The sequence below is a fragment of the Callorhinus ursinus genome, unplaced genomic scaffold (genome assembly GCF_003265705.2).
Source record: "Callorhinus ursinus isolate GAN/ISIS: 27379988/994484 unplaced genomic scaffold, GSC_fseal_2.0 scaffold15, whole genome shotgun sequence".
In the NCBI taxonomy this organism is placed as follows: Eukaryota; Metazoa; Chordata; class Mammalia; order Carnivora; family Otariidae; genus Callorhinus; species Callorhinus ursinus.
In genome coordinates, this window is record NW_027397077.1 from 1,219,229 (window position 1) to 1,232,835 (window position 13,607).

Consider the following 13,607-nt stretch of genomic DNA (forward strand, 5'->3'; position numbering starts at 1 on the left):
TCACACAAATGACTTAAATGATAATTGGTGGCTAGATCTGAAATTACTCTCCAATCGCAGCTTGGGGATGGTGGTCGGGGGGGGGGGCTTCCCTGAGGAGGTGACTCAGTGGAGATTCGAAGTACAAGGGGGGAGGGGGGAGGAGAGAAGAGCAAGTGCAAAGGCCCTGGGACAGGAACAAACTGGACATGTTGGAAGAATGGTCCAGAGGTGGAGGTGGCTGGGGCAGGTGAGCCAGGAGAGATGGAGGGAGATATTGGCAGGTCACAGGGGCCAGGCCTGGAAAGAGGGTGTTGTGGAGAAGAGTGTGGGTTTTGTTCTGAGGTTCACAAGCCATGAGCCATGGGCAAGTTTAGAGAGTGACAGGATGTGATTTGCAGTTTTAAAAATATCCCCTTGGCTGCCTGGAGGAGAACAGATTGCTGGGAGGCAGGAGGCGGGCAGCAGCAGGAGGCCAGGGGCGGAGGCTGGTGGGGCAGCGGGGACCTGGCTGGTGGCCATGGAGATAAAGAGAAGCAACTGGATTTAGGAAGTGCTTTGGAGGCAAAGCTGATGGCTGGACATGGGGCTGAGGGAGGAGGGAGTGGAGTCCCAGACGACACACAGGTGTCCAGCTCTGCTCTGTGGGACCAGCGAGGTGCCAGGCCATGCTAGCCCAGTCACTGCAGACTCACAACATGAAATCCTGCTCCCAGCTGGGCTGGCTGCCCCGCACAGCGATGGTCGTGCTCTTGACATTTTGAACCTTCAAGGTCACGTACGTGTTGAATTTCTCTGTGGTGGTGAGAGCAGGGGTCAGCACAGGAGCTCGGGGACCCCGCCATCCCCCTTCCCAAGCTCTAGATGACCCTGCTGTGATGCCCCAGGGTCTCCGTGTACTTGGGGCCACAGTCCAATAATGAGGTCCAATATACTGAGCTGTTTTTGCGCCTATACCCCAGAGTCCCTCCCCGCCAGTCCCTCAGAGTGCAAGGGAGGGACCTTGGTTCAGGGAGATGTTAGGCATCAGGGATGCCTAATCTTGCTGCTTAGAAATTACTGTGTACAGTAGCCTTGGTTTTTAGCTGGGAAGACTGAGGCCCCAGATAGTGGAACAAAATTGACAGTAAGAAACTCCCTTCACTCTCTGAGCATCACTTTTCCCACCTGTAGCCTGATCTAAGCATCCCCACCCTGTCTCTTAGGATCCTGGGAAGGGCCCCTGGCTCAGGGTGAGCCACCTCCATTAGATTCTCCAGGAGATGGCTGGGGAGACTTTGGGATCCAGGACAAGTCTGACACTCTGTGATGCTCCGCAGACATGCAGCCCAAGTCCCCTATCACTGGCTCAGACCCCCTCCCCTATCTCTTCAAGACATAGACAGACAGACAACACAGGACAGGGCAGGAATAGAGGCCACTTACCTTGGGCACCATCAAACTTGGCTTTTTTGACTGTGGAGAGAGACAGAGATAGGGAAGGGAGATGGGGAGAGAGTTGAGAGAAGACAGAGACAGAGACACAGAGAGACACACCAAAATAGAAATATAACAAGAGAGACAGAAGGGGGAGAGATACAGAAAGAAAGAGACAAGAGGAAAGGCAAAGATAGAGAGCAAAAGAGACAGATCAAGAGACCAAACAGAAAACAAAAACAAAAGCAAGATAAAGAGATGAGATCAGAGACAGAGACAAAGAGACAAGGAAAGGAAGAGAAACAGGAAGGAGAGGAGGGAGGTAGGGATGAGAGGGAGAGAAAGAAGCCATCAGACAGATGAGCACAGGCAGACCTAGGGGTTGAAGGAAATTTGGACACTGGGCGTAATTTCTGCCCCTCCTCCCTCCCCATCAAATTCCCCCAAAGCTCCCCCACCTCCAGCTGTGCCCTTACCCACAATCGAACAGGATTCAAAAGAAGGAGCTGGGCAGGGGACAGGAGAAGCCTCCCACAGGAAGCCCTCCAAGATTGCAGCACAGAGAGAACAGTTGGGGAGGGAGAGAGAGAGGAGAAAGACAATCTCCAATGACCCCCTCCACCTGTCAGGCCAGTGAGACTTCTCCCCCAATTATCCAGCTCAGTCTGTCCTACCAAATGTTCCAGGGATTTGAGGTCTTATATTCAAAGGGGACTGGGCGAGGTGGAATGGAAGAGCCCAGAGAGTTGACTGTAGTGCCCACAGAGACATCCCAGCCCTGGCTGGGAAGATGTTAGAGCTTGTCCAGCCCAACTTGCTTATGAAAGGTGAATCCTGAATATACGACAGGGTCCCACGTGGTCCAGTTTCACATCACCCCACAGTCCCAAGTGACTTGAAGGAATTCCACTCTTTACTGGCTTTTCTCACAGGATATTAAACTTACTTTCAACATCTCTCGCACCCTGCAGCTGCCCCCAACATCTTTCTCTACCATTCACTCTCTGTCTCCACCCAAAACTGGCTCCCAAACTGAGCCCTTTCTCCTGCTTTCCACAATTCTTCTCCCTTTCTCCTTTTCAGTGAACGTTTCTGTTTGCGTAGGCAATACAGGCACATTTTACAAAATCCAAGGCAACCAAGAAATTGGCATACAATGAGAATAAGGCTCTTTTCTACCCCAGCCCTCACAATCCCACCTGGTGCAATCAACATTACCAGTTCCTTGTAGTGGATAGAGATAGACGGTTTCTGATTCAGCGATCGTGTACATTGTGTGCATTATTTTATTTCCTACAGCAGCATTCTACACCCTCTGTAGAAACTTTCTATTTTAAAGAGTATGTGCCGGTAAGTTGAAGGGTAAATTCCTAGAAACAAAATTGTGTTTCTATTCTCTCTTTTCTTTTGAGAGTCAAGTTCAGCCCTTTTCCAGGCAAACACCATGGCCTCCCATCTTGGGTTCATGTCTCTGTCCTCATCACTTGAGTTTCTGTCTTGCAAAAGCACCCGAATGAAACCAGTGAAGAGAGAATTCCCATCAAGGGTGGGGAACGTGGAGTAGTTCTAAACACTCGTCAGTAAATACTGTTTGTTCCTGTTGCAGACAGACGGTGTACTTGTCTGGTCGTAGCAGGGTGGGGCGGGGGGGATCGAAGCTCAGAAGCACTGAGTTGCAGAGCAGGAAAGAGAATGATCACCTTCCTATGCCAATGCCAACGCCCCCAAGAAGACCCAAATTTTAAATGCAAATAGGTTGTGTATCGTACTCATCACATCTGGGTTTGGGTTTGAGAGGTTAGAGTGCAGAGGGAGCCCTTGGCTGGACATTAGGAGTGATGAGCACCATTTCAGCATGGAGTCAGACGAGCCAGGTTCAGCTTCCAGTGCTGTGTGAAACTGGGCAACTGAATCCCCATCTCTGGGCCTCCATCTCTCTCTCACTCCATCTCTCTCTGTTTTTCTAGATCTGGCTTTCTCTGTCTTTTATCTTGTGTCTCTGTCTCCCTTCCTCCCCCAAATCAGTCACCATGTGCTATCTTCCTTACCTTCCTGTTCAAGGCACATAACTGCACGTGCAAAGGCCCCCTCTCTTGAAGGCATGCTCCGCTCCTGTCGCACTGGCTCCCTCTCATACCCTCAGCCACACTCAGCCCACAGGGAGCTCAACTGCCCAGCCTCTCACCCCTGGGGCTGAGTGAAGCCCAGGGACACTTTGGACTGAACCCAGCAGGAGCTACAGACCTTCCTCATGTAGGCCATGGGGGAGCTCCTGCTTGCACACCTCGTGACTGTGAAGCTGGGAGTGGGGATGAAGCAGAGGCAGGGGCAGGGCAGGGAGGAAGAATGGTGAAAGAGACACAGGCTGAGAAAGGCACGCACACATGGAAGGATCAACATGGGGAAAGAAAGAGAGGCAGGGAGGAGGAGGAGGAGATAGACAAGTCACAAGAGTCAGAGACAGAGACACAGAAGGAGGGAGACACACAGAAGTCCCGTAGGGAAGACCAGCAAAAAGGAGAGGCAGAGTGGGGAAAGAAGGGCTGGAGGGAGAGATGAGGGGCTGACTGGTGTCTAGCCAGGCCTGTCCTGGGCCCCGGCCCACAGGACCTGCTCTGTAACCCTTTTTACAGACCAGGGAGAGAGCTCAGAGGGGAGGCCATTCATCCACGGTCTGTCCTCCATCCTCTCCTCCTGGTGGGGGATGGAGTATCTCTCTCCGTTTCCCTCTTCCTGGTTCTCTTTCTCTCCCCGCTCCTCTGTCTCTGTCTCTCTCATCCCCACTCCCTCAGATTACCCATTTTCCTCCTCCTTAAGCCTCAGTGGGCCGGAGGGGAGTGAGCTCACTTGGGGCCCAGCAGCGGCAGAGTGATGGGGGTGGGGGCACTCTAGCTCTGACAGCTGAGGCCAGTCTCAGGCTCCCAGGCCCCTTCAGTGAGTCCAGGATGAGGACATCAATGTATGTTCATCAGTGGGAACTCAGAGGGAGGAGGGGGAGACTCTGAGGGAGACAGGGGGCTCAGAGAGAAATGAGGAATCAAGGGAGCACTCAGAGGGGATATGGGATATGGGGCAAGGGGTGGAGGAGAGAGGACTAGGGAAGGAAGCTCCGGAGCTGGAGGAAGGTCTTGGTGGGGGAGGGGGTGGGGTCAGGAAGGCCGAGGAGCCCCTGTCATCAGGGGTGGGGCTCAGAGGAGGAGGGGGCTCAGGAAAGGGCTGGTGGGGCTCCAAGAAGGAACCAAGTCTATCTCCTTCTGTCTTCCCCGTCAGTAAACAGTCCAAGTCACTGTCGCCTTCACCACGATAGTCATCACATCTCTGCCCTGCCACTTTCCCACTGCTCGCTGGCGCCGCTCGAGCTCAAGCTCGAGTGGAGCTGCAGTATTGGGGTCACTGGGGCGGAAGCACCACCCCTCCCCCGCGGGCTCCTGGTCACATGCACAAGGCTATTTATAAAGTGGGCACAGAGGGCGTGGGCGACGCGACAGCTGGGAGTGGCGGGTTGGGGAGGAGCCCACTGCCGGTCCCTCTGACAGGCCAGCGGGAGACGCCCCCTCACAACTGTCAATGGTTGGCGCAGCCCTTGGGGGCCCCATCAGCGCTGACCGATTAATGTGGTTACACAGGCAGATGCTGGCCAGGGCAGAATCGGTGACGGTGGGAGGACGGGCTCAGGCTGGGGACTCCCATAGGCTCCGCCAGGCTCTGGACCTCAGTTTCTGCATCTGGGAAATGGAGCGAAGTAGGGCCTTCCTCCTCCTCTCTTATTCCCTCCTCTTCCTGCTCCCTTTTCCTTTTCATCATTATTAGAATTGGCATTATTACGCTGTCGTGACCAATATTTTTATAATTACCATTACCAGTATCATTACTATTTGTATTATTTGGTTGGGTTCTAAGTGTGCCCCAGGTCTGGATGACCCTGGATTCTAATGGAGGTGAATTCTAGTCTTTGGGCACCTCCTCCATGACCTGCCAAGCCTGGGGTTGGGGGCGGGTGAAGAGTAGATTCCAACCATCAAGGGAAGCACCTGAAATCCCCTCTTCGGGACATGCTTACTGGGTGTCAGAAGACACTACAAGATGGGGGAGGAGGGAAGGGAAACAAAGAATTCAGAAATCGATTTTAAGATGTTTGGTGGTTTTATATGTGATGTCGATGGCCTACACGAGCCTTGTGGTAAGGACACTGGACCCACTGGCTTTCATCTGGGAGAGAGGGCTCTTACCCTCCATTGACAGAAATAAGCCAGAGCCCGACAGAAGACCACAGTGTAAAACATAAACACACGGAGAACTTTGACAGGGATTTCTGTCTGTGTTGTTTACCGGGTGCCACCACTTAGAACTAAGCCTGACATATAGTAGGTGCTCATTAAATAGTGTTCAATGAAATAATGACAGAATTTCCTCCTCCAGCAGCACTGTCCTAGGATCGGCCCCGTCTGCACGGCCGGGCGCTATCCCTGCTCTGTCCACGGTGCTGAACCCCTGTCCCTGCACGTTTACCTCCAATGAACTTGGCATGCCTTTTTACCTCCTGTGTACTACTGAGCCCTCCTCAGGCCTGAGAACGCAGTGAGCTCTCAGGAAATGTCCTACACCCACGGAAAGCTTTTAGTCCCCATTAATAAAAACACCATCATTGATTCTTCCTGTCATTGGCTCACACTTACGGAACATTTCCACAGGCCAGGCATCATGCCAAGGGCTCTTCGTGCCTCAACTCACTGGAGAGTTCTAGCAAACCTAGGCAGTGGGTACTATTAGTGTGTCCATTCTACAGATGGGCACACTGAGGAGTGAAGAGGATACAAGGCTTTGCCAGGAAGTGGTGGTTTTAGGGATGGTGGACTGGGGATGTCCTGGTTGGCACCTCACAGAGGAAGCCCATTATATGTGGGAGGCAAGTGAGGTACAGCTTAAGGAAGGGGCTAAGATTGCAGTCCTGAAGATGAGTCAGAGACAACCCTGGAGAGCATCCTATGAGTATAGTGAGAGTAAAGACCCAGATACAAACTCCCCTGGCTACGTGGTATCAGAAACAGGGCAGCCAGGGGCAGAGGGATTTGTGTAGGCTTCTTGGGAGAGGAGCAGCAGAAAAGCCACAATGAATCGAGGAGAAATGACACATCTCTTTACTGAGTGGTTGAAGGAAGAAGTGATCCCAGGACAGATTCTCATCCCATGAAAGTGACTTTTGGCTTCCCTTCTCCCAAGAAGAGGCTCAACCTTCCCCCCCAACTCCCAGTAGGCTGTGGAGTCAGACAGCTACACCTCTGGCTCTGTAGCACTAAGCAAGTTGTTGAACCTCCCTAAGCCTTGGTTTTCCTCATCTGTAAAATGGGTTTCTGTGAGGATTAAATAAGGCAATGGGCATAAAAGTCCTCAACACCATATTTGTAGAATACCGGATAAATGGGCTTGTTGTTGATATTATTAATTTTGAGGCAAACTCACCCTCATATGCATTTGCTAATTGTATGCAATATTCATTCATGAAATATTTATGGAGCCTTTAAAAACATTGAGTGGCCTGGCAAAATGCTGTAAGGCACATAGAAAGGTCTAGACCTGAGGGGTGGCTCAGTTGTTAAATGTCTGCCTTCGGCTCAGGTCGTGATCTCAGAGTCCTGGGATCGAGGCCCGCATTGGGCTTCCTGCTCCAAGGAAAGCCCTGCTTCTTCCTCTCCCACTCCCTCTGCTTGTGCTCCCTCTCTCACTGTGTCCCTCCCTGTCAAATAAATAAAATCTTGGGGTGCCTGGGTGGCTTAGCCATTAAGCCTCTGCCTTCAGGTCAGGTCATGATCCCAGGGTCCTGAGATCGAACCCCGCATCAGACTCCCTGCTCAGCAGGAAGCCTGCTTCTCCCTCTCCCACTCCCCCTGCTTGTGTTCCCTCTCTTGCTGTCTCTCTGTCAAACAAATAAATAAAGTCTTTAAAATAAATAAATAAATAAATAAATAAATAAATAAATAAATAAATAAAATCTTGGGAGGAAAAAAGGTCTAGACCTGAATTCCCACCACCATGATTTTGCACGTGCTATTCCCTCCACTTTTCTAGAGCACCATGTCCCTTCTGCTTAGCTCCAAAAGAAGAGAGCCCTGGATATCACCTTCCATGGCTCCCTCAGCCCTTCCCTGTCCCTCCCACTCTGACCCCACCAGCATGAGGCCAAGAATAACGCTGGGTCTCCAGGAACAGTGCCTGGCATAGAGTAGGTGCTCAACTAATGCTTGTTGAGTAAATATGTGAATGAATTCATGAAGGAACCAGGTAGCACTTGGCATTTGCGGCCTCAGGATTCTGCCAAGCCCTAGCAAGTGGATGGCGGGAGGGGGGAGCAATGGGACTCCACATAAAGAAATGAGAGGGGGCAGAGGCAAGACCTGTATAAGGTGGTCTCCTATGTGTTGGTGTTGCATATGTATGCAAGAGTTTGCATGTGTGTGTTTGCATGTGTATTTGCTAGTGTTACCAGGGCAGGCAGGTGTGTGTACATGGGTGTGTGTGTATGTTTTCATGGAGGGACATGTGCTTATGTGTACCATCTGAATGCAGGTGATGATCTGTACAGGTGTGTCAGGAAGTACAGTGTGACTGTATGTGGGACATGCTAGTATGTGTGCGTTTAGGTATATGAGGACTTGCAGGTGATATGTTAATTAGAAACATATGTTGTGGTATGTGTATGGATATGCGTGTTATACAGTTGTATGGAATGTGTATTTGTTTACTTGTGTGTACATATCATCATTCACCTGTTCAAAGGGGCTGCTTTGAATGTCCAGGCAAGTGTCATCATGCACATACACATGTGGCCTTGGCATGTGCTCAGGTGTACACATATGTATTTCTTGGGATTGGGGCCCTAACAGGTATACATAGGTACATGCCTGTATGTCAGGGCATGAGTGGATCTTTATGTGACTTGGATATTGTGAACATGCATCAAATATGTCTGGATACAGCCATGTCTGTGTACAGGCATGTGGACACACATGCCTATATTTCGGGGGCCATGTCTATGTGGCAGAGTGGCTGTGTCCTATATACATGTTGTGTTCACACACACATATGAATGTGCACATGTGTCCATAAGTGTCATGGGCATGTGGTCTTCATGGAGCCTTGGTGGATCCTGGGCATTTCTGTCCACACAGGGTGAGTCTGTGTATGGACGTTTCAGTGCATGTGTGTACAGATATGGGCAAATATGAGTTGGACTCTGGTTGGAGGTATAGGTATTTCCTCATCTCCAAGGATGAGCTCAGACCCATGGAAAGCCCTCCCAGCCCAGCTCCACTGCTCCCCTGCCCCCTATCCTCTCCCATTCACCCCCTTACACCCCTGGCCTCCCCACTCTGGGCATCACCCCCACCCCTCCCAGTATTTCACCCTCTATTTCTCCTGGTCTCCCCCTCTACCTCTCCTAGCATTATTCCACCCCCCCATATGTCTCAGGGCTTTACTTCCCACCCCACCCATAGACTTGCCCCTCCCAGCAACACCCCTCCACTCTGCTGGTGATTCCCTTCCTGTAAGTTCCACAGAATCATCCAACACAATTCTTCCCACAGGCCTCCGTTTCTGGAAGCCTCACCCTTCTTACTGCCCCCCCTCACACCACCTCTGCAGTCCAGCCTCCAGTTTGCGTCAGAGTTAATGGTGAAATTCCACCCCCCCACACACACACACATCACTAGGCAAACCTTCCAGAGGAACCCAACTTGGAGGATGTGAGGCAGGGTAGGGTGGGGGTGGGAGGAGCAGGGGAGAGAATCAGCCAGGAACACTCACATTGACCCCCTCCTCCAGGGCCAGCCGCGCCCGCCGCCCCCCACCCCGCCCGGCCCCCACAGCTAGGCAACTTAGAGGTGGGGAAGAAGCCAATAGGGGGTTTGGACGTTCACCTCCGCCTTCTCTTAGGCCTAGCCCAGGGGCGGTTCCAGGGGGTCCTTTTCACCTCCCCACTCCCTTAACTCTATAGGTCAGGGGGTAGTTGGCTTTTGATCTATAGGCCCTTCTGGCACCATCAGGCACGGTCGGGACCGAGCTCTGAGAAAGCAAGTCCTTGTCCCTTTAAGAACACCCGCGTCCACGCCTGCCCAGCCCCGCGCAATAGCACTCTGGAAGTCGCCGCGGCAGGGAGCGGGCGGGCGGGGCAGGGTTTGTGAATGGAGCGACAGAGGGGGGAGGGGAGGAGGGGGGAGGGGTGGCGGGGGCGTTTCCCAGATCTGGGCCTGTTCATTGGGGTCCAGGCGGAAGCGGGGTTCAGCTCTCTGTCTCTCTCTCTCTCACACACACACACCACGTTCCCCACGCCTAAGGTCTCTTGAAGCCTGACATCTCAGGCCTGACCAACACACTTCTTCTCCGACCTCAGCCTTCTTGAAGGGAGTAGGTGTGAGTGAGGGGGGTGGACCCCAGCCCTTGAAACCCAAGGTTGAGACCTCTATAAGCCTCGAACCCCTGTTCGCCACCACCACCGCCGCCCAACGTCTCCCAGAACCTGAGTTCTTAACTGGAATGCCCAGGACGCCTGAGTCCTGATGGCCTGGCTTCGCCCCCACCTCAGCCTCAGAAGTGGGGGCAGCGATCATGCCCCTCCTGTGTCTCCCTCCTTCCCCCCCCACCCCAACGCAGAGCGTGGGCCTGGGCGTGGGCCTCGGTGCAGATGGCGTTCGGGCCCCAAAATAGCTCCACCCCACCTCTCCCTCCCTCGCTTCAGCGCAAAGTGGGTGAGGTGAGGATGCCGGGAGGGGTGCAGACCGGCACTGCACCCGGAGGGGTCGGCTCCCTACGGGGAAGGCCGGTTACGCGTTCCGGAGTGCTGGAGGGGGCGGGCAGTGGGGAGGCCCTCAGGCGATTCCCCCAACCCCCATTCGGGAGTCCAAAGAGTTAACGGGAAAAGCGCCCCCAGACCCCAGTCACAACCCTCTCAGGACGTGGGGAAGGGTCTTCTCTAGCCCCTTCCCAGGACTCTTCACACCCAAGGCTGGGAGATTCCTAGAGCTCGCCGTTGTCCTGATGGTCAAACCCCCTTACCCAAATCTTATATGCTCAGGGCTTGGAGACCCCTCCCTCTACACCCCTTTTCGAATTCTGAGTCTATTCCACGTCCATGAGAACCCACAGCCCAGCCCACCGCACAGGACTCCTTCCAAGTACCCTACACGATTCATCCGAACTACCCAGCCCAGCCCCTTCCACACCTAATAACCTGGTCTACACAGACTCCCCGGTCTAGATTAGGAAGCCAGATAGAGCCTCAGATCCCTGCTGGCGTCCACAAGGGCCTCCGCGTTCAGCCACGTCCGTACGACCCCCAGCAGCGGCCACCAGGACCCCCGAGAACACAGCTACATCTGCATGGATCAACCCCTCAGGCGCCCTGACGCGTCTACAAGGGCTAGCTCCCCTCTCAAAAGTCCAGCCGCGTGTACTCGGGTCACCCCCTCAGGAGCCCAGCCGCATCCACACGGACCCCGAGCCCGGTCCGGGTCCACGACGGTCCCCAGCCCCGCAGCCTCGCCTCCTACCTCCAACGCAAAGTAGAGACATGTCTCCGGGGTCGCCGGCGGGCCGGCTCTGTCAGGTAGAGCTTAGTGACCACTGGGCTAGGGCATGGCCGGGACTGCAGCCGGCGCTCAGCTCACGCCGGGGCCCGGCCTCCGCCGCCGGCCATCTTGGTTCAGCACAGGGGGTGCGGACAGCTCCTGACGTGGTGCTGATGTGGGGCTGGCGGGCGGAGCCCAGGGACGCCTGATGGGGCGGGGGCGCTGCAAGCTTGGGGGAGCTTTAAAGGGCCGGAGCCGGGTGGGGGTTCCCCGCCCCCAGGGCTCCCCGACCAGAGGGACAGAGAGCGGTCCCACTCAGGTTCCCTACTGGTTCTGTGTGCTTTCATCTCCCCTGGAGTCGCTCTGTGGTTTCTCTGGCTCTCTCTTGAGTCCTTTGCTGTCTCTCTGCTTTCCCTCTATTCCTCTGTCTCTTCGCCTGTATCTCTCCTTGCCTGTTTCTCTATCTCTTTCTCTCCCTGTGTCTCTCTGTTCCTCTTTTTGTCTCTCCGTCTTTTTTGTTCATGTGTCTCCCTCTGAGCCTCTCTCTGTCCAGTCTCTCTGTGTCTCTGCCACTCCCTGTCTAGGTCTCCTTCTGAGTATCTGTTTCACTCTTTAAGCCCCTCAGCCTGTGGATCTTTGCACATATTCAGACTGGATCCCATCCTTCACGCCCTTGTGTAACTGGCAAACTCCTATTCATCCATCAATATCCGGTTTGAACATCTCCTCTTCCAGGAAGCTTTCCCTGACTCCCCCACACTGACCCTATCTTCTGAACTCCCCCAGCCCCCAACTCTTCCCCTGACTCAGCCCTCATCCCAACACATCTCTGCTCTCCAGGCCTCCCCACTTACCTAGCTGGGCAGTTCCATGGGGGTCATGTTCCTGCAAACCTGTTCACCGTGTATCTCCAGTGCCTAGAACAGCACTAGAAGCTGAGCCCCACAGAATCCCTGCCCCCAGCACACATGAAGGAGCTTCATAAACACAGAATGTACATGGAGTTAGTTGCAAGTGAGGCCTGTGCTTAAAAGCTTACGCTGCCTCTAATCTCTAGCAAGTCATGTGACCACTCTATGTCTCATTTTCCCAATCTGTGGAATGGGGACAATAACAGGACTTGTCTCACAGAATTGCAGATGTTATGTAAGCTAACACCTTAAAGAAATTGGAATAGTAATGTATATTGTTACCCATTGTTGTAACTCTCACTGCTTTTCCAATTTTTATTACGTATTGATTAGCCCTAGGTAAGGAATAAGGGGCAGCAATGACAGGCTTGAATAAAGAACATTACCACCACAGTCCAAGACCCATGGGCCTCTCCCCTATTTCGTCCCTCCCTTCAGAAAGAAGAACTACCCCAAATTTTCTTTTTCATTCTCCTACTTTTTTTTTTTTTACAGTTTTACCACATATTTATCAACAAACAATGCACAGTTTAGTTTTGTGGGTTTGGGGACTTTATGTAACGAGAATAAAATGATCACATATTTTACTAACCTGTTTTGTTTGGTCAACATAATTCTGCTGATATTCATCCACGTTTCTGTGTGTGCTGTAATATATGCATATTTCACTCTTCTACAGTATCTTCTTGATTTACTATACCTTTGATTATTTATCTATTTTCCAGTTGGTGGACCTTAAGATTGCTTCTATTTTGAGTTTATTCCAAAAAAAACCCCACAAACTTTTATAATCATTCTCAGAAATGTAGGCTGGTGCACATGGGTAAGACGGCTGGATTGTAGGACACCCACATGCTCAGCTTTACGAGATAACATCGAATTGTTTTTTGACATGCCTCCAACTATTTTTATCACACTCGCACCATATAAGCATTCAGTTGCTCCACACCCTTATCAACACTTGGAATACTCCCAGTTTTTGAATCATGCCAAAATGGAGGGGGAAAACTCTTGCTTCGTTTTGGTTTTGATTCCTTTCTTATTGCTCACAAGGGGGAAATTTTCATGTGATTATTGGTTTCTTCTTAGGGTGAAATGCTTGTTCAAGTTTTATATCCATTTTTTAAAAGATTTTATTTATTTATTTACTTGAGAGAGAGAGAGCACACATACGAGGGGGAGAGGGGCAGAGGGAGAGGGAGAGAGAGAATCTCTAGTAGACTCCCCACTGAGCGCAGAGCCCAACAATGCAGGGCTCGATCTCACAACCCTTTCTTTCTTTCTTTCTTCTTTCTTTCTCTCTCTCTTTCTTTCTTTCTTTCTTTCTTTCTTTCTTTCTTTCTTTCTTTCTTCTTTCTTTCTTTTTGAGTCTGACTTTTGATTTTGGCTCAGGGAGTCTACTTGAGATTCTTGCTCTCTCTTTCCCTCTGCCCCTCCCCCCATATGTTTTCTCTCTCTCTCTCAAATAAATAAATAAATCTTTAAAAAAAATAAAATGTGCTGTCATTTCCTACTGATGTGCATTCTTTAACCATATTACATATGAATCCTTTGTTGGTTTAATGTGTGTTGTAAAAAAAAAATCTCCAATTTTGTGGCTTGTGTTCATTCTATTTATGGTATCATTTTCTGAACAGAGTCTCTTAATGTTTTAAATAAACTTTTTATTTTGGAAAAATTCTAGATATACAGAAAAGTTGTACAGGCACTGAACTGTAAAAAGGTACAGAGTATTTTT

At 51.6% G+C, this 13,607-nt stretch overlaps 1 protein-coding gene across 1 annotated transcript in view; it reads right to left on the bottom strand.

The window, feature by feature from the left end:
* Positions 1 to 11,098, bottom strand: part of UNC13A (unc-13 homolog A) — a 62,993-nt gene extending 51,895 nt beyond the window's left edge. The window contains exons 1-3 of the mRNA XM_073900964.1: positions 10,941 to 11,098; positions 1,405 to 1,434; positions 675 to 774 (exon numbers count right to left, since the gene is read on the bottom strand). Of these exons, the coding sequence (XP_073757065.1) occupies positions 675 to 774; positions 1,405 to 1,434; positions 10,941 to 10,962 (152 nt within the window). The 5' untranslated portion in view covers positions 10,963 to 11,098. The remainder of the gene's footprint in view (positions 1 to 674; positions 775 to 1,404; positions 1,435 to 10,940) is intronic.
* Positions 11,099 to 13,607: the final 2,509 nt, after the last annotated feature.